At 44.6% G+C, this 23,079-nt stretch overlaps 1 protein-coding gene across 7 annotated transcripts in view; it reads right to left on the bottom strand.

Annotated features, from left to right (window-relative positions):
• Positions 1 to 2,397: 2,397 nt before the first annotated feature.
• Positions 2,398 to 23,079, bottom strand: part of NDEL1 (nudE neurodevelopment protein 1 like 1) — a 50,806-nt gene continuing 30,124 nt past the window's right edge. For 3 of the 7 annotated variants that reach the window (XM_060271787.1, XM_060271786.1, XM_060271785.1), the window contains 7 exons: positions 21,148 to 21,301; positions 19,998 to 20,146; positions 19,167 to 19,303; positions 17,459 to 17,632; positions 16,625 to 16,716; positions 15,410 to 15,561; positions 9,081 to 12,241 (listed from right to left, as the gene is read on the bottom strand). In XM_060271787.1, coding sequence (XP_060127770.1) covers positions 12,142 to 12,241; positions 15,410 to 15,561; positions 16,625 to 16,716; positions 17,459 to 17,632; positions 19,167 to 19,303; positions 19,998 to 20,146; positions 21,148 to 21,301 — 958 coding nt within the window. In that variant the 3' untranslated portion in view covers positions 9,081 to 12,141. Of the gene's footprint in view, positions 3,641 to 9,080; positions 12,242 to 15,409; positions 15,562 to 16,624; positions 16,717 to 17,458; positions 17,633 to 19,166; positions 19,304 to 19,997; positions 20,147 to 21,147; positions 21,302 to 23,079 lie in introns of those variants that run through there. The other 4 variants (XM_035104713.2, XM_035104708.2, XM_035104711.2 and 1 more) reach the window with 4 other exon arrangements.

Below are 23,079 nucleotides of genomic sequence, written 5' to 3'. Positions count from 1 at the left end.
TGCTTGGGCTACTTACTTAGAAGAGATGCTCCCCCTCCTGAACTCAAGATAGAAATGAATAAATGAAACTTGCAGGTTTGTCCCTATTGATAATCTTACGGGATTTAGGGAGACCAGACAGCTACCCCTTTGGGGAAGAATTCTTACTTCGATGTAAACTGATGGTGCTATAAAAGTAAATGATGTTGATAATACAATTTAAAAATGATTCAGTATTTAATATTATTAATAGACATTGAGTTACTTCAATAATTCATTTTCTTGGGTTTTAAATTCTTTTAGCATTTGAGAAAGAGGTATGTAGAGTTCAGCAACCAATACATAAAGCAAGGAATACTAGTCATAGTAACTTGGGGGGGGGGGTGCTGCCTCTCCCATTCCTTAATTTAGAAAAAGGGAGAACCACCTTTTATCTGTAAGCCAAGTTTGACAGGTTGATGCCACACCTTTCAAAATCCCTTTCCCTTTAGATTTTGTTTACTCTTGTAGCAGTGTGTAATGAAGATGATAAATAGTTTTGCAACTGGTGTATAACTTAAGGCAGTACCCACTCACCACTTTACCAAGTTGCAGAGGCCTGTTATACTTGGGTTAAAACACACTAATGCATGCCCAAATCTTTTTATCTTTCCCCAGTCTGCATGCTAGAAGGAACTTTGGTGTTATATAGCATACTATGCTAGTAGTAGCCTACATTTCCATTCTGGCAAAAGAGTGCTTCATGGTGTTTTTTCTCTAGCCAGACTGGAAATGCAGACAATTTCCCTTGCAACAAGGTTAATAATTTTTGTGGGCTTATTTACAAGGTTCCCATGAAATTCCCACCAGTCTGAATAAAGGCTTGAAATGAATTACTGCAGATAAAACAGCTGCCACATGAAAACCTGTCTACACAATTAGTCCTGGGACATGAATTTGTAAAAGGAGTCTTTGTAGTAAGTTTACTAGCAAAAGAGGGCAGTGCTTGCACTATAAGCCTTATACAAACAAGTCTATTTCAGTAGCATCCTAGCAGAGACATTTGCTATTCCTCTTCATGGTTGGCCCTAGCAGTTTTAAGTTCTCTTCCGATACATCTGTGTCCCATAACAGACTTAAATAAGTTTCTAGGGGCATGCCAGCAGCTGTTACTATTTCAGCAACTAGTCATTTTATAGAGGGAAAGTAAGTGACGTTTTCAAGAAATAACAAAACCAGCTGGGTTACATTTGAGGTGTGTGTGGGGAGAGATGGCAGTGCCTATCTCAACTATGTTACCCTGGCCTAGAGAACAACTGAGGAGGAAGAAACCACAGCTTTCCCAGTAAATTAATAATAATAAATATTTAAACCCCACCCATCTGGCTGGGTTTCCCCAGCCACTCTGGGTGGCTCCCAAGTGCCATAGGAAATCAGTTTGTACACTAAAATAAAGGAGCCCAAAGTAGTAGTCTATATGTAGTAAAACAACTTAACTTACTTAAAAATGTCTGCATAGAGGATTAACACTGCATGCTGGCATTTCCCAGCAAACTTTAGCAAAAAGCTGTTTCTTCATTTTAGGACAGCTTGTGTGCTCTATAGCACTTAGACTAGGAATGAGAACATGCTGTCCTACAGATGTTAGCCTGCCATACTGGCTGGAGCTGAGGGGAGTTGATTCATGGTTTGAAGGGCCACCAGTTCCCCATGGCTGAACTTAAAGGCAAAGGTCTCAAGGGTCCAATGATTGTTACCTAGACCCAATTTAAAAGCTAGCTTTTAAGTTTTGCTTAACGTTAACAATGGTGACAGTACAGGAGTGGTGTATTGGTCCATTATTACTAATGTATTTACATCTGGGAGAAAAAGCCCTACCTGAAGCTTGGTCTTTTGGGTGTGTACTTTCTTCATGATAAGAAACTATGAAGATGAATAGGAGCACATGTTACTGCCAATCATGGTGGATGTTGACAGTAGTGAAGCATCATGCAGAAAGTTTTGATTTTGGCTGGAAATCTTACTAGAAACCATCACACCTGAATTTCAGCTGCTAGCTGTGCAAGACCTAAATCCTCTGTTCAGTTGCCATCTTGACATTAAACAAGTTATGTTCTTAGTGTAACTTAAGTCTTTCCTGGCACTCGTCATGTGTTGCAGGAATCCAACATAGGTTAGGCATGTAGGAAAAGAGAGCCCCACCCCCCCAGCCTGGCAGCCACAATTCCAAAACGCATGAAAAAGGATGCTCTTTGATCAGACCACCTCCACGTCCAGCTGTAGATGCACTCACTTCCAGATTTATCCTCTACTAACAGCTAGCCACAGCTGCAGAAGGGAACTTGTGTCAACTTTATAAGGGGAAGAGCCTGCTCCACAGCTGCCACAGTGACACCACCCACTCACCCAAACAACACACAAAGCATAGGCAGAAGCATCTTTTCTGCAAAAGCCAATGTGTCCACATTAAAAGATCTTTATTTTTGGACCATCTCTCGTTGAACCACAGGATGGCAGTCACCACAGAAATCTGATACACTGTCCTAGGGAAAACATGCCTCAGAGATTCTGAATAAATAAAGCTACAAAGCCCAAGTTATGTACAAATATCTTAGGCAAAGATATTATGTTTACAAACCTATGTACAGTAAAACAAATGTAAACAGTAAATGCAGCAAAGGACACACAAGGGCTGACAAAATCCAAGTTGTGAGTGGCAATTTGCCCCTAGCCTGCTCTGGCTTTTACTCCCTTCTCTTTCCCTCGCTCTTAGGCAATTCTCACTAAGAAGCCAGAGCCCCAAACCACTGGTTTATTGAAATAAGATAGGCAAAAGCCAGCAGCATAGGAGGAAGCTGACTATTTTTTTAAAAAAAAAAAATTAAACGGGGGTGTTGCTCTACTTTAAAAATTACCAGCTTTGGTGAACAGAGACATAATTGCACAACACACACATTTCTTGTGCTCCACAGAGGAGATACCACAGTTAGATCTTTAGCAGGGCTGCTCCATCAGGTATCAAGCCCATTGGATACATCATCATTTCACTGGGAGTATGGAAGGTCCATACAGGTTCATCCTGCATTCCAGGTGTATCAGCTGGCCAGAGAAGTTCTAGGCCTTCCCTGGCTTCCCTTGAATATGAGCTGTCTCATCCAGAAAGGGGGCAGGGTGGGGAAAAGAAATACAGCACTGGGATCCTGTGTGCCTATGTGCAAAGTTTGGGAAGCAGTGGGAGGAGGTGGAGGAGTTGCTAAGGGGCCATCCAGCATCAAAGTAGGCCCAGTTTAGCAGAGGTACAAAACTGGAGGGAGGGGCAGCAGGAGAAGGTGATTTAGGCAAGTGCAACTCCAGCATCCTGTGAGACAGACATCAGCGGTGACCACGTTAAAGAACGTCCACGATGGAAATAGAAGAAAATAGACTGTATTGACATAAGGAGTGCTCTGTGTGTGCTGGGATCTTCTCCAGGCAGCTTCTGAGTGCTACAACCCACCCAGCTCCAGCAGGGGGCACTAACGGAAAAGTTTTGCAAGCAGCTCTTGTTCCTTCACGAACTAATTGGAGTCCCATCATGGCCTTGCAACCCATTCATACACTCAGAGGGAGCATGCCTGGTGCTGATGATGGTCTGGACCCTCCTAGACCTGGTGGTGGGCCTTGGTCAAAGCCATTGACTGCCCTGTGGAACAGTAAGAGAAAACGGTTAACAAGAAGTACTGACAGGTAAAAACTGCACTTGTTGCGCCACGTCACAAACAGATGCAAAGCTGAACTGTTTGTCTTGCAAGGGCTAGCCAAGTGTGTAAACTGAATTGTGAAAATCCAAAGGACTGTTAATCCTGCAAACTAAAGGCCAATTGTTCAGTTCCCAAAATGCATGCAGCAAAGGCAAGTCCCTTGACAGACACTTCTGTCTCCTTTCAGAATAGTCTCCTTCCTTTTATTTTCAATTTTAGTATGTTTGTTTATATTTTACAATTGTATAATTTTGGGGACTAACTGGAAAAAGGCAAAGTACACATGTATTTTCTATATATTCAACAGGAACTTCTGCCTTTTGGGCTTTCATCATGGGTAACAGGGCTTTTTGCTATCCAGAAATACACCAAATGCTTTATAAACATATTTTAGTGTGGCAGCACCTATACTTTGGAACTCCCTGCATACTGACACCAGACAGGCACCTTTACTGTATCCTGTTCTACACCCACCTGCTTAAAACATTTTTGTTTAGACAAGCCTGTTCAGTCACACAGATGTTGACATGTTTTAATCTTTTAAACTGATAATTTTAATATTTCTTGTAAACTACTAAGATTTCACTACCATCAAGGTGTGCATAAATAACTTTGTATGGTATGTTGCCTTAGCATTACCACACAACCAAACACAGAAATTATCATCCAAGTTTTCCAGTCTATCGGAAAGCTATGAGAAGTATCAAAATGTACAATATGCATTTGACCAAACATCACACCTCCATGTAGAGGTGCTCCCGGCTGCCACACAAATACCAAACTAGCCTCTGTTTCTACCTCTTGCTCTTGGACCTAATCTCCATTTGATAAACTAGAGGAGGGGACTCATAATCTACCAGAAGCCCCCAGAGCTAGGCTGCATGTGAATGTGGGATACTCTCCTGCTGCTGGAACCCAGAAGAAAAGCAAAATGAATTACATAAAGAATGACTAGGTAGCTCACAGAGCTAGTTAAATCTTTGCTGTGGGCTGTGTTACAATAGCTAAGAAATAGGTCTTGAATTCAATTATTCAAAAGTTGCAGAGTGACGAAAGTGTTTCTACACAGATTGCAGCTGGAGTCTGCATCACAGCTATGGAATCTTGGTCAATTGTACAATTCACTGATTAGTAGGCATCTAGTAGACTGCTAGGGCTTCCCAGGGTGAGCTAAATGATGGTGGTGTGAGCCCTACAGATAAGAAAAACTGACTAATTCTAGATCACAGATATTCTGAAGATGGCTTAAGGCAATTATAGGCTAACCTGTTCCTTAAAAAACCATGCAAAGTGCTGGGGCTAGTCACACAAGGAATCCTATATAATAATGTCCATGTTGTCCCTGCGTCCAGTTGTCCCGTGTGTCCCTGGGGTACTGCGCATGTACCCCAGAGACACGGGGATTGGACGGAGGGACAACGGCCAACCGCCGCTCCGCCAACCGCCGCTCCGAAGCCCAGTCTCATGCTGGAGGTGCGCGGCGAGGCGGCGGGGGAAAGAAGCGCTCCCCCCGGCAGCCTTGCCGCGCACCTCCGGCATGGGACGGCGCTTCCTCGGCCGAAGCGGCAGCGGGCGCCGAGGGAAGCCGGCTTTGGCTTGGCGGCGGCGGGAAGAAGGGGAGGAATTCCTCCCCTTTTTCCCGCCGCCGCCAAGCCAGTCCCCGAGCCGAAGTGCGGCGCGGCGGGGGCTTTTCGCCGTTTGCCTTCCCGGAGCGAAGGGGGAGGCAAACAGCGAAAAGCACCCGCCGCGCCGCACTTCGGCTCGGGGACTGGCTTGGCGTGCGCGGCGAGGTGGCGGGGGGGGGAGGAGAAGCGCTCCTCCCCCCCGCCGCCTCGGCACGCAGCGCCGACATGGGACAGGGCTTCGGAGACCTTCTCCGAAGCCCCGTCTCACGCAGGAGGTGCGCGGCGGGGGGGGGAGAAGCGCTCCTCCCCCCCGCCGCCTCACCACGCAGCGCCGACATGGGACGGGGCTTCGGAGACCTTCTCCGAAGCCCCGTCTCATGCGGGAGGTGTGCGGCGAGACGGGGGGGAAAGCGCTCCCCCCCGCCGCCTCACCACGCAGCGCCGACATGGGACGGGGCTTCGGAGACCTTCTCCGAAGCCCCGTCTCATGCGGGAGGTGTGCGGCGAGGCGGCGGGGGGGAGAAGCGCTCCTCCCCCCCGCCGCCTCGGCACGCAGCGCCGGCATGGGACGGAGTTTCGGAGAAGGTCTCTGAAGCCCCGTCTCATGCGGCAGGTGCGCGGCGGGGGGGGGGAGAAGTGCTTCTCTCCCCCCCCCCCGCCTCGCACCTCCCGCATGAGACGGGGCTTCGGAGACCTCCGAAGCTCCGTCCCATGCCGGCGCTGCACGACAGCAGCGTTCTAGCGCCCGTTTTTAAACGGGCTGAATTCTACTAGTCCTATATAATAATGTCCAAGTTGTCCCTGCGTCCAAGCTGTCCCGTGTGTCCCTGGGTCACTGCGCATGTGCCCCAGGGATACAGGGATTGGACAGCAGAGACTGCGCGCGCACTCTCCCCCCCCCTCTGCCTCCTCCAACCGCCGCTCCCGCCGGACACCGCCTCACTGCAGGGCACGTCAGGGAAGCGAGGGTGGAGGCCGGCGAAGGCCTCCTCACAACCCTCCCTGGCCCGTGAGAGGAGCGGCGGTTGGAGGAGGCAGGGGGGGGGAGAGTGCACGCGTCCTTCCTGTCGGCAGCTGGGGGAGAGGAAGGAAGGAGAAAGCGCTCCTCCGTTCCTGTCCCCCTGCCGCCGACAGCAAGGACGGGTCCCAGGGTTCGGAGAAGCGCTGCGCAAGCGCTTCTCCGAACCCTGGGATGTCTGCTTCCTGTCGGCGGCTGCGGGAGAGGAACGGAGGAGGAGAAAGCAGCGCTTTCTCCTCCTCCGTTCCTGTCCCCCTGCCGCCGACAGCAAGGACAGGTCCCAGGGTTCAGAGAAGCGCTGTGCAAGCGCTTCTCCGAACCCTGGGATGTCTGCTTCCTGTCGGCGGCTGCGGGAGAGGAACGGAGGAGGAGAAAGCAGCGCTTTCTCCTCCTCCGTTCCTGTCCCCCTGCCGCCGACAGCAAGGACAGGTCCCAGGGTTCAGAGAAGCGCTGTGCAAGCGCTTCTCCGAACCCTGGGATGTCTGCTTCCTGTCGGCGGCTGCGGGAGAGGAACGGAGGAGGAGAAAGCAGCGCTTTCTCCTCCTCCGTTCCTGTCCCCCTGCCGCCGACAGCAAGGACAGGTCCCAGGGTTCAGAGAAGCGCTGTGCAAGCGCTTCTCCGAACCCTGGGATGTCTGCTTCCTGTCGGCGGCTGCGGGAGAGGAACGGAGGAGGAGAAAGCAGCGCTTTCTCCTCCTCCGTTCCTGTCCCCCTGCCGCCGACAGCAAGGACAGGTCCCAGGGTTCAGAGAAGCGCTGTGCAAGCGCTTCTCCGAACCCTGGGATGTCTGCTTCCTGTCGGCGGCTGCGGGAGAGGAACGGAGGAGGAGAAAGCAGCGCTTTCTCCTCCTTCGTTCCTGTCCCCCTGCCGCCGACAGCAAGGACAGGTCCCAGGGTTCAGAGAAGCGCTGTGCAAGCGCTTCTCCGAACCCCAGGATTCTAGCGCCCGTTATTAAACGGGCTGAAAACCACTAGTGTCAAGATAACAGCTGAGAACTGACGTACAAGACTGTTAAAATCCAGGCCATTCACTGAACTGCAGCTCTGATGCAATAAAGGCCTTTCGGGCAGATTGCCCTCATAGTAGCAAACTGTCCGTCAGCCGTTTCTAGCCCACTTATCTCCTTGGAACCGTCTGAGGCAGGAGGCCCGTTAAAGCCTCCCTCTGCCTTCCTGATTCAACAGCAGATTGAGCTGGAGAAACGCCACGTCAATATGAGCAGGCAAAGCTTCTTGCCTGTGGCATACTTGTCATTCAAACAGCAGAAGTGACTACATTCAGCAGGCTTCCCCTCCCCTTCTTAAACAGAAATCTATTGACAAAGAATGAATAGGGAGGTTTCTCCCTTCAAAGCCTTTCCCCTCCATTTTTCAATGAAAAAGAAAGGACTCTGTGGAAGAAAATTTGAAACTTATGAACTATTTTCACTTTTGGAATTATGAACAGAAGGGTCAGTACTGGGCAAGCATTTGCTTTGCCTGCTGAAGGTCCCAGGCTTAATCTCCAGTCAGAGCCAATATATCAGTGCAGTGCAGACAATATTGAGCTACAGGGACCAATGATTAGGCAGCTTTCTGTATTTGAGCAAAGGGACTTCCCCCTCCTCATCTGCAGCAGACTTCCACAGTCGGAATTTTCTCTGAAGGGTCTCTAAACCTTCTGGAACAGATTTTGGAGGTCTATTGGTGGCAGGGGCAGAATGGAAGAACAGGCAGGTGAAATCTTGTTAGGCAAGCGGAATTCTGTTCTACTCATGCACAGACAGCATTGGAGCCAACCTAATGTGAATGACACCTTTTAATACAGGGCTTTAAAATATTGTTTCATCTTTATCTTACTTCCTTAATTTCTGATGTAAAATGTTAGGTACTTCTTGAAGACATGCACAATTCTTAAAGCCTACTCCAAATTCCTCTACTTGAAATTTGAGCATGAAATAAAATGATGCAAATTAAGTACACACTGAATTAAGAAACAAGCTAACATGCAAATATTGTTTCAAGCAGCAAACCTTCAGTTCACAGATTATGGAGAAGGAAACAGAAAATTGGAATCTACTGATCTTTCAGAAACAATCATGATTAGAAACAAACTTTATTGTGGGTATTTTCAAGGGTGTGCTTTATTGTTCAATTAGGGTTTTGTGTGCTTATTTATGGTATTTTACCCTTACCTTCCACACTGGCTGTGTGCTAATGACTAAAGAGCTCAATCCTGTTATACAGGCGGCAAGCATTTTAGGCACGTCCAACTGACGCGTGATTGCAGACGTGCAGGTCCTTTTGGACCTGGAAGAAGGCTTATACGCACTCCACTGACGCGTTTGGGGGCTGGGAACGGAACCCCCACATGAAAAGGTCACCACCTGAATATAAAGCATATATATATATACCGTGTGTGTGTATATATATATATATATATATATCTTGCTTGTGATATGTGGTATCAATCCACTATCCCCTCATGTCTCCAGATTTTTTTTAAATTAATTTGGTTTCTTTCCCATTTCTGGATAAATGCTATGGAGGGGGGACTGTTTCAAGGCCTAATTGTTAAAAACTTGCATTTTGCTTATCACAATACTGATTGTTCCTGCTTTATTTGATCATTTTTTTCTCATATTTTTACCAAAAACAGTTATCTTTATGTAATGTAAGGTTCAGCAGGTAGTAACTCTATCTCTGGGCCTATTTGTAATTGATGCTCAAATACAACCAAGGCATTTGTTTTTAAATTTTCATTAAATTTTACTGTTTGCTAAAGTACTAACATTTACATAAAACATTTTATATTCAAGTTCGAAATTGATAAATAAGTACTTATATATATATTATTTTGTCTCAAAATTTCTGGAGGTTTGTTTTTCCATGGTTTGCAAATTTCCGGAAGTTTTATTTCTGTACACAACACACACCTCAAATCTGGCACATATTTGTCCCATTCAAATGACATGCATGAAAAGGACGAGTTCAACAGAAGTATAGCATCCTGTTACGTAAAATCTATAAATCTAGTTACATGGCAATAAAAACCAAAAACCAATTCAGTCACAAGATTAGTCTGTCAGCCCCACGCTTTCCTGATAGGTGACACACACTCATCTCCAAGCATCAGGCATCACACCAAAACAGTTGCAATTACCCATGAAATGTGCAGGGAATCTGACCTATCCAGAAAGGAGAGATGGAAACAATTCATATTGAAAACATCTGTTACGTCAAAAGACTTCCAGGCATCACTAATGAAGTTGAGGTTCTTGAAGTCAATGTAGGAACTAGTATTAAAGCTTTCCAAATTCCACCAAGCATAGCACTAAAACAGCAAGATTAGAGTTGCCTAAAATCAATCCAGTTTACCTTGCTTTGGGAACACTTTGCTGTCAAGGGTTGTGCCTGCACAACTGGCATTCATGTACATTGTATATATTTCTAGTAATATTGTCAGTGGTCCTTAATGGCCTACCAGAGACCATTTATAGTACTAGCTTGTACAACATCAATACAGATGTGTTTAGAATTTGATAACGCTATACATTAATGCTAACAAAGACACCAGCATAGAATTCTGGCTTGGGCTGGGATCTAAAGCGTGCTCTGCTGATGGTGCTCTCATTCTGCAATAGAAACGTGTTCTACTACAATGCAAGCAAGGAACACACCCAACTGTACTCTTGGCAATGAGATCTAAAGCAGGATGAGATCTAAACCCTCCAGGGATTGTACACACACACACACACACACCTGCCTTCATATCACATGCATTCACTCCCCCAACGAACTTGGCTTGAAAACAGTATTTTTGGGGTTTTGAAGCCCAACTCCTGGAGGAAGGATGATCTTCTTGAGACTGCAAATGGGGTGTGATGGGCCATCATAATTAGGCTTGAGAAAAACCTTCTACTGAGGGCACAGAAGGCTATTTATCAAGTTTAATTGCAGAGCACGGGGTGTTTGGGTGCAAAGGGAGTGCTGACACTTTCCTTCCTAGCTGTGACAAACAAATGCTCTGGGAACAGCCTTTTTTCATATTTAATTGTAGCAGGGAAGGGGACACTGTAGGCCAGAGGGGGATGTCTTAGGGATGACATATACCCCACAGGCCTGTGGTTCCTCATCCCTAGTCTAACGAGTTCAAAAGACGAGTTCGCATGAAGTCATCTCAGCCACTTATCAGCTACCACCAATTCTCAACATTACAAGGACATCAATGATTGGTTTATTCTCTGGTTCAGTCAAAATTTCCAACAAGCTCACTTGTGAAGTTTCAACAGCTGACTTAGTTAACTTTCCATATATGATCGATGATCTCCGGCAGGCTAGGGACAAAGGTGAGAGCAGTTTCCTAGTCCTGCTGGATCTCTTAGCGGCCTTTGACACCATCGACCATAACATCCTTCTGGACCGTCTAGAGGGGTTGGGAGCTGGGGGCACTGTCATACTGTGGTTCCGCTCCTTCCTCCTGGGCCGTGTTCAGAAAGTGGTGTTGGGGGATGAGTGTTCAGACCCCTGGGCTCTCACTTGTGGGGTGCCTCAGATTCCATTCTCTTCCCCCATGCTTTTTAATATCTATATGAAGCCGCTGGGAGAGATCATCAGGGGGTTTGGGCTGGGTGTTCATCAATATGCAGATGACACCCAGCTCTACCTCTCTTTTAAATCAGAACCAGTGAAGGTGGTGAAGGTCCTGTGTGAGTGCCTGGAGGCGGTTGGAGGATGGATGGCGGCTAACAGATTGAGGTTGAATCTTGACAAGACAGAAGTACTGTTTTGGGGGGTCAGGAGGTGGGCAGGTGTGAAGGACTCCCTGGTCCTGAATGGGGTAATTGTGCCCCTGAAGGACCAGGTGTGCAGCCTGGGAGTCATTTTGGACTCACAGCTGTCCATGGAGGCACAGGTTAATTCTGTGTCCAGGGCGGCTGTCTACCAGCTCCATCTGATACGCAGGCTGAGACCCTACCTGCCAATGGACTGTCTCGCCAGAGTGGTGCATGCTCTGGTTATCTCCCGCTTGGACTACCGCAATGCACTCTACGTGGGGCTACCTTTGAAGGTGACCCGGAAACTGCAATTAATCCAGAATGCGGCAGCTAGACTAGTGACTGGGAGTGGCCGCCGGGACCACATAACACCGGTCCTGAGAGATCTACACTGGCTCCCAGTACGTTTCCGAGCACAATTCAAAGTGTTGGTACTGACCTTTAAAGCCCTAAATGGCCTCGGTCCTGTATACCTGAAGGAGCGTCTCCACCGCCATCATTCAGCCCGGACACTGAGATCCAGCACCAAGGGCCTTCTGGCGGTTCCCTCATTGCGAGAAGTGAGGTTACAGGGAACCAGACAGAGGAACTTCTTGGTAGTGGCACCCGCCCTGCGGAACTCCCTCCCAATAGATGTCAAGGCAATAAGCAACTATTCTACTTTTAGAAGACAACTGAAGGCGGTCCTGTTTAGGGAAGTTTTTAATGTTCGATGCTGTACTGTTTTTAATATTCGGTTGGAAGCCGCCCAGAGTGGCTGGGGAAACCCAGCCAGATGGGCGGGGTATAAATAAATAAATTATTATTATTATTATTATTACTACTACTACTACTATTATAATATAAGCAGCCTTTAACAAGTTGTTCCTGCATGTAACTAGGTAGGACAGTACCCACCACACCCCAATTTAACAGCCACTCAATTCCAATGCACCATAGGCAGTCAACAGTGTAAACAATTGCTACTAGCAGAACAGCAGCAAAGCCAGCAATAGAGCAATGTGTGAGTTACCTCAATCAGTCCCACCACCCAACCACAGGCCATTCATAAGGCAGCGGCAGCAGCAGATTGGGTTGGGTCCATAAACATGCGTGGCTGTTTCAGGATCCAGCGACAATTGGGGGCAGGGAGAAGACTACAGGGGCTAGAGAAGGAGAGAGAGAGAAAGAAAGAAACAAACAGGGGAGAAGGAGAAAAAAGGGCACGCCTAAGCTCACTTTCTATGCCATGATAAGCTATACTCAGCCCTAGCCAGCATGGCAATAAGATGGTACCCAATTCACAATTACGCAGAAGGGCTTAACAATATGCAAAAAATAAAAAATAAATTGCAGGTGGACTGAAAGGGGGGGGAGACAAGGAGAAGCAGCAAAGGAAGAGGGACAGGATGCGACGCCATAGTGTGTCAACATCAGGGCCAAAAGCAGAAGGAACTGAGAAAAGAAGTGTGGCCTTTGACTCTTATCTGCATGCTCCTGAGCAACTTGAATACCTCCCTGCTTGCTGCTCAAGAAAACCCTGTGTATCTGCTTCATGGGATATAGCTTGTGGTTGTTATTTGTTCCCTAGCCCTACCTTGAAGACAGGATCACCAGATCTCTGTTAAGCATATTCTTCAAGAGACAAGCTGCAAGAATCCCCTAACCACTGCCCAGAAGTAGGACTGCAGCTGCCTTATAGTACTGTTTACCAATTCTGTTGTTTCAAGCCTGTACTAGTTACTATAAACAACAGGGAGTTCTGCACTAAATGGGATATGACATAGTGCAAGGTGAGGTCAGGGACTGGCAAAAAAATAAGAGGACCAAACAGAAAGAAATTATTTCTGCAAAAGTCCAGAATGAGACTTGGGAAAACCTGAAGAGAATTTTGGCGAGAGACTTGTAAGAGGAAAGCCAGGGTGTTCTAAATGAAGGGATGAGCAGAAAGCAGAAATAGGAGAGGGCAATAAAAACTAAGCCAGTATAATATGAGCTTAAGCAGATAAAAAGCACAAAGGACCTGAAAAGAGACACGAGATGATGACGGATGCAGCAATAGAGGGATAATACAAAATATACACAAGCCATGAATTCTTCCAGTGGGTCAACTGCGTGTTGCATGACACAAGCACGCAGGTACCATGGGAATCAGACTAAGAGTGACCCTTTCCTACCTTACAATCTGCTTACTGTTCACAGTATGGCTCAAGATAGCAAGCGTGGGTTTTAAGAGGCTTGCCTGTAGATTCATGACTATGAGAAGCAAATCACACATTGATGGCACACCCAATTCACATTGAGACTAAGTGTATCCACAAGCAATTTCCTATCCCACCTTTGTGCAAATGGCAAAGATGCAGCTTGGTCTGTAAGCTATACAGAAAATATCATTAAGCCAGGCACAAAGGCAGCCAGCAGAGCTTCTACTTTCACTTTCCCCTCCCAAACTTTTGAAGAACTCAGCTGCTTATGTGGATTTAGTTTTGCACATGGAAGATGTACCACACTTTGTCCTAAGCACACTTAGTCACATCTAGATTAGTCTGCTGTCTTGAGGTCTGTCAGGGGCTGCCTTTGAAAAATGTATTAGAAATGCAGCTGTTAAGATTGCAAATGGTGCATGCAGGCTGCAACAACTTCATTGCCTAACTCCCTGTTTATTTCACCTAAACAATCTCTGTGCAGGATAATTTAAGGATGACCCTGATCCTCCACAATCCAAAGTATGGGGGAAGGTGGCATAGGGCAGGGCTTGCTTTGCAGTGGCTCCAAATCTCTGCAAAAAGTGTAGGAACATGGCTGACCATACACTATTTAAAACCTCACAAATGCTCAAGGCAGCATAGCTCCTTAAACTTTTCAAACAAACAACTCTTAACTAGAGCTGGACCAATATTTTTGGCACAGCTCTTTTTGCCCATTTGCAGGGGAGGGGCATAAAAGACTAGAATAAATTGTGCCCCAAATTGGGAAAGAGCAGAAGAAATTTCTGAGAAAGTTCTCTCAGTGGAAAGAGTGGAAGGGGCTTACCTTATGTTTTATAATGAAATTACAAAGAGTGTGTATCATTTCAAACATTCCCAAGTTTGTCTTCCTGTACTTGATATAACACAGGAAGAGAAACTCTGTAGTCCTTCACATTCTCTATGGCAGTGGTTGAGAAAAAACCAGCCCACAGGCTGATTTGTTCTGCCAGGAGTCCTTAATATGGCCTGTGAGGCCATTTCTCCTAAGCCATGCCCACCTACCATCATATATGATGCCATATATGAGGTAAAGATGCAAGAGAAAGGAAAAACCAGGAGCCTTAGAATATGGCAAGTGGGGCTTGTATACAGCACCTGTTAAATTTGGCTGATCAGCACCAACTTCAAGCCTCGCTGCAATCTTGCTTGGCAACACAGTTTGACTTTGAGCTGTGTTGAGCAGGGTCACCTGACATTGTGATATCAAGTGACTGACAAGTGGACAGGACTTTGACACTGCAGCTGGCAAAGTGTCCCACTGTGGATGGGGGTGCTAAGGATCTGGTTTACCAGCCAAATTCTGTTTCCCACCACTGCCCTATAGTTTAATAACCCTTCCCCGTCATGATCTTACCTAAATCAGCACATACACAACGGCATGACAGTTAACACTCAGGAAAAAAAGGTCTTGTTGACCCTAAACCCTCTGCCTCCTCATTCTAAGAAGTAAAGTGAGTCCAAGCCCACCACTAACCACAAAATTTTATTCTGTCCATCTTGAAATCTAATGGAAAACATATTCATTTTTCCAAGGGGACAAATGGTCCAACAAATATGAGGGTGGGAGTTCAGCTCACCACCATTACTAACCAACATTCTGTTAGACATACAGAATACTCCCGAGTTTCATCGATGGCACGTGAAGCCTAGGTTGTTTCTTACTTAACAAGCCTCACTTAACTCTTGGGAAGAAACCAAAGCATGAAGTGTCACAGTAAGCCAAACAAATCTGACCTTATGATGCCTTGCTTATTTTGAGTGATGTTCCACTATTTGCTATTAACACCTTTCCCCAACTGTACAGAACACTCTAAAGGGCCCACTACAATTGCTTGAGGTTGCCATGCCAGCTTCCTAGTGCTACAGCTTAGGTGCCAAATTGGGAGAACATGAAAGCTCAGATTCCCATCCTCAGAGGGTCAAGGTATCCTGTTCTCTGGCTTAACAAGAGGCCTGTAGATAATGGGCTTCCTTAAGTTGCACCGTATATCCACAGGAAATATGTCCATAGGCCAAAGGTTGGAAGCTTTTGTCTATTAGCATACAAACTTCATCCCTGAAACATTGAGCACAACCAGAACTTACGCTTTGTCATAGAATGTCGTGTGTCCTGAATGACAGAACTTCATGCCATTGCTGTTGATCATGCTGCTGTTTATGTTCCCTGAAATGTAAGATTTCCGCGATGCCTGGTCCTTCGCAAAGTTTCTACAAGCAGCTAATTTCGATTCCAAGGCCTGAAAAAGAAGTGGATAACAGAGTTTTTTATTTAAAGTAATTTGCCTTAATGAGGGAATAGGAGAAGCAGAATCAACATCAGCAGATTCAACAAAATAAAAGATGGAGCGATGACTCAGGGCAGTCAGTCAATCTTCTGGTTCCACTTATGTCACATTCTTAGTAAGAGAAGCTGATTTCAAAAGTCTGCTCTTGAATAGAACCTGGATTCCCAAATGCAGAACAGACCAGAATTATTCAGCTTCCCTATTGAAAAGCCAAAATGCCCTATTGAAAAGCCAAAATGCCCTTCAAAATGTTAAAATAGCAGAAATTGAAATTTGCATCATTTTATGAGGAAATCTTGGAAAAGCTGGGAGCAGCTGACAGAAACGGTAAGCACTAGAGGCATTTGTTACAGGAAAGTAGGAATACTAGAAGAATATACAAATAACCATCAGAGCTGGGATGTGACTGGAGAGACAACAGACTTTGGGGGGATACTCTGAGTTAACCTACTTAATGGGATTTGTGAGGTGAATGCTCTAAAATTTCATTAAGCATTGCCCATCCACTTTTGCACCCCTCAATGCATGTGTGTGTGTGTGTGTATGCTGAATTCTGCAATGGGCAGGGTGAAAGGGGGGGAAGAGAGAAGACAACAACAGCTTGCCATTGTCTAGGGTCAGTAAGCTAGCAGCACACACTTTGGTTCCCAAAAGAAATAATTCCAACTCTCTCTCTCTCTCTCTCTCTCTCTCTCTCTCTCACACACACACACACACACACACACACACACAGAGAGAGAGAGAGAGAGAGAGAGAGAGAGAGAGAGAGAGAGAGAGAGAGATTTGCTTCAAGTAGTTGGCTCAAACATCTTGAAGCAGACACTTTCATTCACAATGCTGTTAACAATGCATTTGTTTCAATTAGCATCCTTGTTTACAGTTCATCTCATAACAAGGAGTGTGACAGAATCAGTATGCAACAGTATCAATGAAAAGTCCTAGGCTGCTTTAAATATAGCCTGGAATTCTGAAAGAGAGAATAAATAAGTCATGCATAGTAAAGAAAGGCTCTTACCCCAACTTTCCTTAGGAGATCACCTACAATATTGAGCGCAGATATTCTGGCAGAGGGAGTAAGGGGACTGGTACCAAAACCGTTGGGAAGAGCTGCAGAAGGGAAAAGACAACAGACTAGTTACATGGATGTACATATGAACAAAAAAGGAAAATGAAGAGCATGCCTACTCATGTTCCCTGGCCCCAAGAACAGTTGCTCTCTGGGAAAATATCACCACTACACGTATTTATGAAGATCAACTATCTCAGTCAGTTCCTTAAAACCTTATCTCACAATCTTAAAATATCTACATTGCCATTATATGGGATAGTATTTTATAACTAAAACAAGAAACAATGGAAAAATAATCAACCATTTTATTTGTATGCCACATTTACAAAGTTAAAAACATGCTCAAGGCAGCTTATAAAAAATGTAACAAAAGTAGTCATAAAAAGAAACAAAACATCAAAAAGTATACAACCAAACTGAACAGTTTCCACATAAATAAGATACAAAATAAAGATACAAAAAATGACAGCAACAGCAGCAACACATATACAGTACACAACAAAAAACCCACTCAAGATCCTTTCAGCAGCCTCAGCTTTTGTAACAGGAGTCAGTCAGGATCACACTCTCCCAGGTGGGGAAAAATAAGTCTTAATTAATACACAAATAAATCTTTGTTGCGTTATATGGCTCAAAATGTGTTCTTTAATTTCTACTCTGACTGAGATTGGCCTGCTATTTCTACATTACTACAGCTTTGCAAGAACTGTGCAAGTTCTACATTCACATACAATGCAAACAGTAGAACATTCAGAGTATAACATGTGTATTGTGTTCTACCTTTTGGAGAGGGAAAGCTGTTCTCACAGCTTTTCCCAACAGGTGTTGCTGGCAGTGAGAGTGATGCTTGGACAGCTGAATCCATCTTCTCACAGTCCAAGGTTGGGGAACTAGGAGCTGACTTCCTGGTCACTTCCTGTTGCCTTTCCCGTACTGCTAATTCTTGCCTTAAATCTGTAAGTTTGAAGAAGAATATATTGCCAATGTGTTCCATAATACAGAGAACACATAATAAGTAGGTTGTGAAGGCTGAATGAGACGCAAACAGAACGTTGGCTGGAGCTGCATGACTTGATCTCAAAGCCTAACTTGGACAAGACCTCCTTTGAACTAAAGCTTGAAGTCAATAATGAACAATTTCCATTGCCTATCAATGCAAGTTACACAGAAGTAGCATAACTAATAACCCTTAAGCAATGGCAAACTGCCCATCAGGTAAATTCACCTCCCTCCTCCCACTAGCTTTTATGAATGTACTCCTTGGCAATCAAGCATCTGCTTGGCTGGCACAGCATATTCATATTTTGAATAGCACCTCACACTTCCACTGTGGAAAAGACACTTTTGTTGAAACATCAAAAGAACCCAAGTCTATAACATATACACACTTATTTTATTTTACCAAATTTTAAGTGCAGGCAGCACACCACAGCAGGGAGAGACAAGAGGTCTGTGCAGAATGGCACAGCAAGGTCTTTTTAGTGTCTTGCCAGGTACTGATTGCCAGGTACTGATTGCCAGGAGCTGAGGCTGCCTCAAAGCAAGCAAGCAAGCAGGCAGGCAGGCAGGCAGGCAGGCAGGCAGGCAGGCAGGCAGGCAGGCAGGCAAGGAAATGGAAATGGAAATGGAAATGGACAGACAAGTCCCAGGACCTTGAGGGGCAGTGGGAGGAGGCACCTCTTTTTGGGGCAGGGGAGCAACTCAGAGACCAGGGGCGGCAGCAGCAGCTGCCCAGATGACTCCCAAGGAGAGGGGAGAGGAGGCTAAGGGAACACTCTACATGGGAGGGTGTTTGAAAAGCAGTGAGAGGCTGCCAGCTCTGCAGGCAAGGGGTGACATAACTGGGCTCCTGAGCCTCACAGGGGTGCTGCAGAAAGAATGTTGAAGGTGCCAGACATGCCTTTATCTATGTACTGCTGAAGCCTATTTTGAGAAATGTTCCATAAGCCAGGGATTTCCAAAGGAAAGTACAGATGGGTTTCAAAGTTACTTAATATGTATTTCCTCATCAAATCTGGTCTGCTGGTGTCCAATAGATCGTTGATTCGTGTTCTGAAATACGATAGCCACTACATAAAGCATGGTTGGGAAACCTATTTGCCTGCACAAGACAAATCCTTATCAGGATCAGCCTTGTAAGCCAAATATGATATGACGTCATTATGACATCACATGATTGATAGGTGGGCGACCCTATCCATCTCTCAAAATACCTTGTGTGGACTTTCCAGGCACCCACCTGGCTGTTTGGTGCTTGGAAACCAGTAGTAGTTCAAAGCCCTTTTACTGTTTCTATGAACCTCCCAATAGGGCTAGGCGATACCTGCTTTCCAACATCGTACGTAATATATCGCCAGCTAAAGTTCACAATATGGCAATATATAACGATTTGGCTTACAGTTGTACTCAACGTTCATTCTAAAAGTTCCTATTTATTCCATCACAACCACACTCCATCTTCATTAACTAAGCATTAATTTAGCAATACCTCTTGCTTCATCCTTCAGCCTTTGTACAGAAACTAGCAGAGATTCCTTGTCATCTAACTCGCTTTCCAAAAAGGCATTTCTCTCAATGGCCTGATTCAGTCTTTGTTCAAAGTCTTCCAAGGAAACAATTGTGGCCCTAGACACACAAAGAGAAAAACAGCTCTTCAGTGCACATTCAAGAGTCACTTCTAAAACTATCATAAGTCATGGTTAGGCTGTGGTCAGCAAACTTTCTGAAATTATTTGCAAGGATGCCCTAAACCCCTGAGAGCAGGATTTCATTTTAAAGGTGTTTGCGGCTCCTATTCATGATGTACAACATTTAACTATTATATATACTTAACTATAAATAAAATAATAATTTAGGCACATTTGGTGCCAACCTGATCCTGTGGGCTGTAGATGTAGCAGAAATCATTGACCACTTTCCTCACAGCACATTCTGAATGCTAATTTATCATTCTGGAGAGAATCAATCCAACCAGGTACAAACACTACACACATACATACCGGTATATTTTTATGGGGACTGTGCAAAATAATTTGTTGTATAAATGGAAATTATAGTCATTGTGTGTTTTACATTAATGCTTCAAAATTCAATCATATTTTCTGCTAAGCCAAGAGGCTACCAAATGAAAGAGGTTTTGGAAATACGATAAGCACTGTAGATGTTTTAGTTTCACAACTGCATCAGTTATCAATTCACTATTTATATAATACAAGGTTCTTTGAAAGCTTCTGAAACAAAAACCTGAGCAGAAAGGCAATATAAGGAAGTATCTGTCTCAGGAAGGGAACAGACTACCACCCAACACTATGACCCTTACCTCTTAGCACGCTCAAGGTCATCATTGGATTGCTCTAGCTCTCTCACATATTTATGCAGCTGGTCTTTAATTGCCCGGGTCTGACTCAAGTCATCCTCCAACAAAGACACTTGCTTGTAGCTTTGTGAATACTGGTGCTCAAGTTTCTCCTGAAAGTACAAGAGTATTACGTATTCTGCTGCTTTGAAATTAACAAAGTGATTTAGAAGCATTCCTGCCACCCCGTGCTGCTTCCTCAAACACACATTCATATTTGCAGATAAATTTACAGACTACCTAGCCTATACAAGCAGACCTAGTTACACCCAGCAGGACTTAACCAATTTACCATTTTTTCTCTCTTTTTCTCCTCAATGCCTACCACATTTCTGAAAAGCAAATTCGCATATGAGATGTGTAGCTACAAAAGAGCCCCTCAGATAAGAGACTTATATTGATAGGAACGCTCGTCTTAAGGGGTGCAGTGGATTCAGTTTGCTCAAGTCCTCATTGAAGACATAAAGCAAGCATGTTTTTTTCATTATACTGGATGGTTGTAAGTTACCAAGTACCATACTCTTAGTACAGAAGATCCAAGTTACAGTACCTTAAGGTTTATGGGAGAGAACGCAATTCTCCAGAAGCATGTCAAGGCAGTATGGCAGTTCACAGTGTCTTTGAACTGCATCTCTTCCCATAGCAAACTCATAGCACCAAGCAGTCCTTTCACATGTAAAAGGCATTAGAATACACCAATGTTCACTCTTAAAAGCCCCTTTAATAGACATTGAGCACTAGTTTTAAGCTCCAAGGCCTGTTAGCCTGCTCACTTTCCAGTGACTTTTGAAAATCTGGTGGGCTAAGAGACTATAAAAATAAGAGAAAGGATAGGGTGCAATTAACTGGCCCTGAAACCTAAGTGTAGCCAATAGAGCAGGCATCCCCAAACTTCGGTCCTCCAGATGTTTTGGACTACATTTCCCATCTTCCCTGAGCTCTGGTCCTGTTAGCTAGGGATCATGGGAGTTGTAGGCCAAAACATCTGGAGGGCCGCAGTTTGGGGATGCCTGCTATAGAGCAATGTCTTGATAATGAAGTGAGCTATAAATGCAACAATAATTTCCTATTTCCTATTTGCCTCCACCAACACTGCTAACAGATGCAGTTGTACCTTTAAAGTTTCCACTTCTTGCTTTAATCTTTGGTTGTCTGCTTGCAAGTCCCGGTTCCTCTGTTCAGCCTGTACCAGCTGAGCCTCCAACTCTGCTTCCAGTTCTCTGCTGCCCTCCTGAAATTCTGCCAGCTCGTCACGGGCCTCCTGGAAACTGTAAGAAGAATGGTGATGATGAGTGAGGCATTACTCCAACCATGCTTCCATCCTGTCAATATGGTATTAGCAAGTCCATAGCTACTTCTTCCCACTGAACCTCAAAAGGACCAAAAGTATTTACTGCTGCATCATGTGAAACATTATTTTGTGGAGGTTAACCATGATTCTTGCTGAAAGCCTACTGGAAGAATTGCTGCACACTATCTATGTGCATCCCCATAGAAAGAAAAAAATAGTCTTCCAAACAATAGAATCCTTTGTGTCACTTGAGAAACATGCTTATTCAAAATACTGTGTCTCTTGTGATGCTATACTGTTTAAAGTTACTAAAGAGATTAATAAACAAGTTGTTTGGATACCAACCAGTAGAGATCCCTAGGGCCCCAAAGAGCTGCTGTTTTTTCCTCCCCTTTAGTGCACTTCTCTTGCATCTAACTTACTCTCCAACCAGTGGAATATTTGTGGTTTGCCCTTCCTTTTCCCCTAGCAACCAGAATCCATTTTTCTTGTGGTGAGTTCACATGAAATCAGGTGGTCCCTCCCTACAAGTTATTTTCTAAAAATATTACTACAGTAAGTGTGGCTGGATGTTAAAGAATCTTGTCCCTGCAAAAGGCAAAAGTGAAGGCTTTGCAAAGAGGCTTAGGCATGTCTCCTGCACTCATTCACAATTCACTGTATAGTTAATTTACTATACAATGGTCTACAAGTCTACTCAGAAGTAAGTCTCTTCAGGTTTAATGACACAGTGTAGGCTTTGGTTTAGTGTTGACACTGTGGGAAATCAGGGTTCGTATTTAATTTATTTAAACAATTTATTTAGGTACCACTTAACTACAATAGTGTCTAAGCAGTTTGCAAATATATGCCTTTAACATCTGTATGACAAGCTGAAATACAACAGGTTAAGCTGTTTCTAGTATGGAAATATAAATATGGGGAAAGATTAATCATGACTGTACTCTAATTTTGTTATATGCCATGCCATTTATGCAGGGTGCCCATATCACTCTCAAAATTCAAAAACTGTCCACTGCTCCCAAAAAAACTAGTAACCCCTGTCCTAGCTTCTGTTGCCCACATCTGGGTAAACACTGAAAGGTTTTTGTAAACTGCAGCCAGTGCAAAACTGAGCAGCTAGATTGTTGACTTGATTGGGATCAGATGATCTGAACATAGTCATAGCCAACTACATTGGCTAACAGTTAGTTTCTGAGTGCAATTCAAAGTGTGGGTTTTGACCTATAGAGCCTTATGCTGCTCAGAACCCCCAATACTTTAGGGACCAATTCTCCTTGTATGAACTTACCCAGACCCAGGGATTTTCAGAGGCCCCTCTCTGTGTGCCTCTTCAGAGGGAGGTATAGAGGGTGACAACTTGAGAATGGGCTTTTTCAATGGTTGCTATCCATTTGTGGAATCCTCTCCCTATGAAAACCTAGCACCATCACTGTCAGCTTTCAGACACCAGGCTAAGACATTCCTATTTGCCCAGGCTTTTGATTAATTGGGATAAAACTCTAGTATATTTTCTAAACAAGGTACTAATAATCTGAGGATGCTGTGGAATCCTTTTTGCTATTGCTAAAAAAAAAAATGAAAATCATTGCCAATCCCCCGCAAATTTCCCAATACTGTAGTTTCTACCACCCCTGTATTAACTCCTAAAAAAGCACAACACATACCTTGTTTAAGAAGCCAACATCACTGCTTTTTATCTTTTCTTTTTCAAATCATACTGCTCTAGGCAAGAAGAAGCTAACAAGACTATAC

Source organism: Zootoca vivipara, chromosome 2 (genome assembly GCF_963506605.1).
Source record: "Zootoca vivipara chromosome 2, rZooViv1.1, whole genome shotgun sequence".
Lineage (NCBI taxonomy): Eukaryota > Metazoa > Chordata > Lepidosauria > Squamata > Lacertidae > Zootoca > Zootoca vivipara.
Note: the sequence above shows the minus strand (reverse complement) of the source record. Positions and strands in the feature narration are given on the sequence as shown.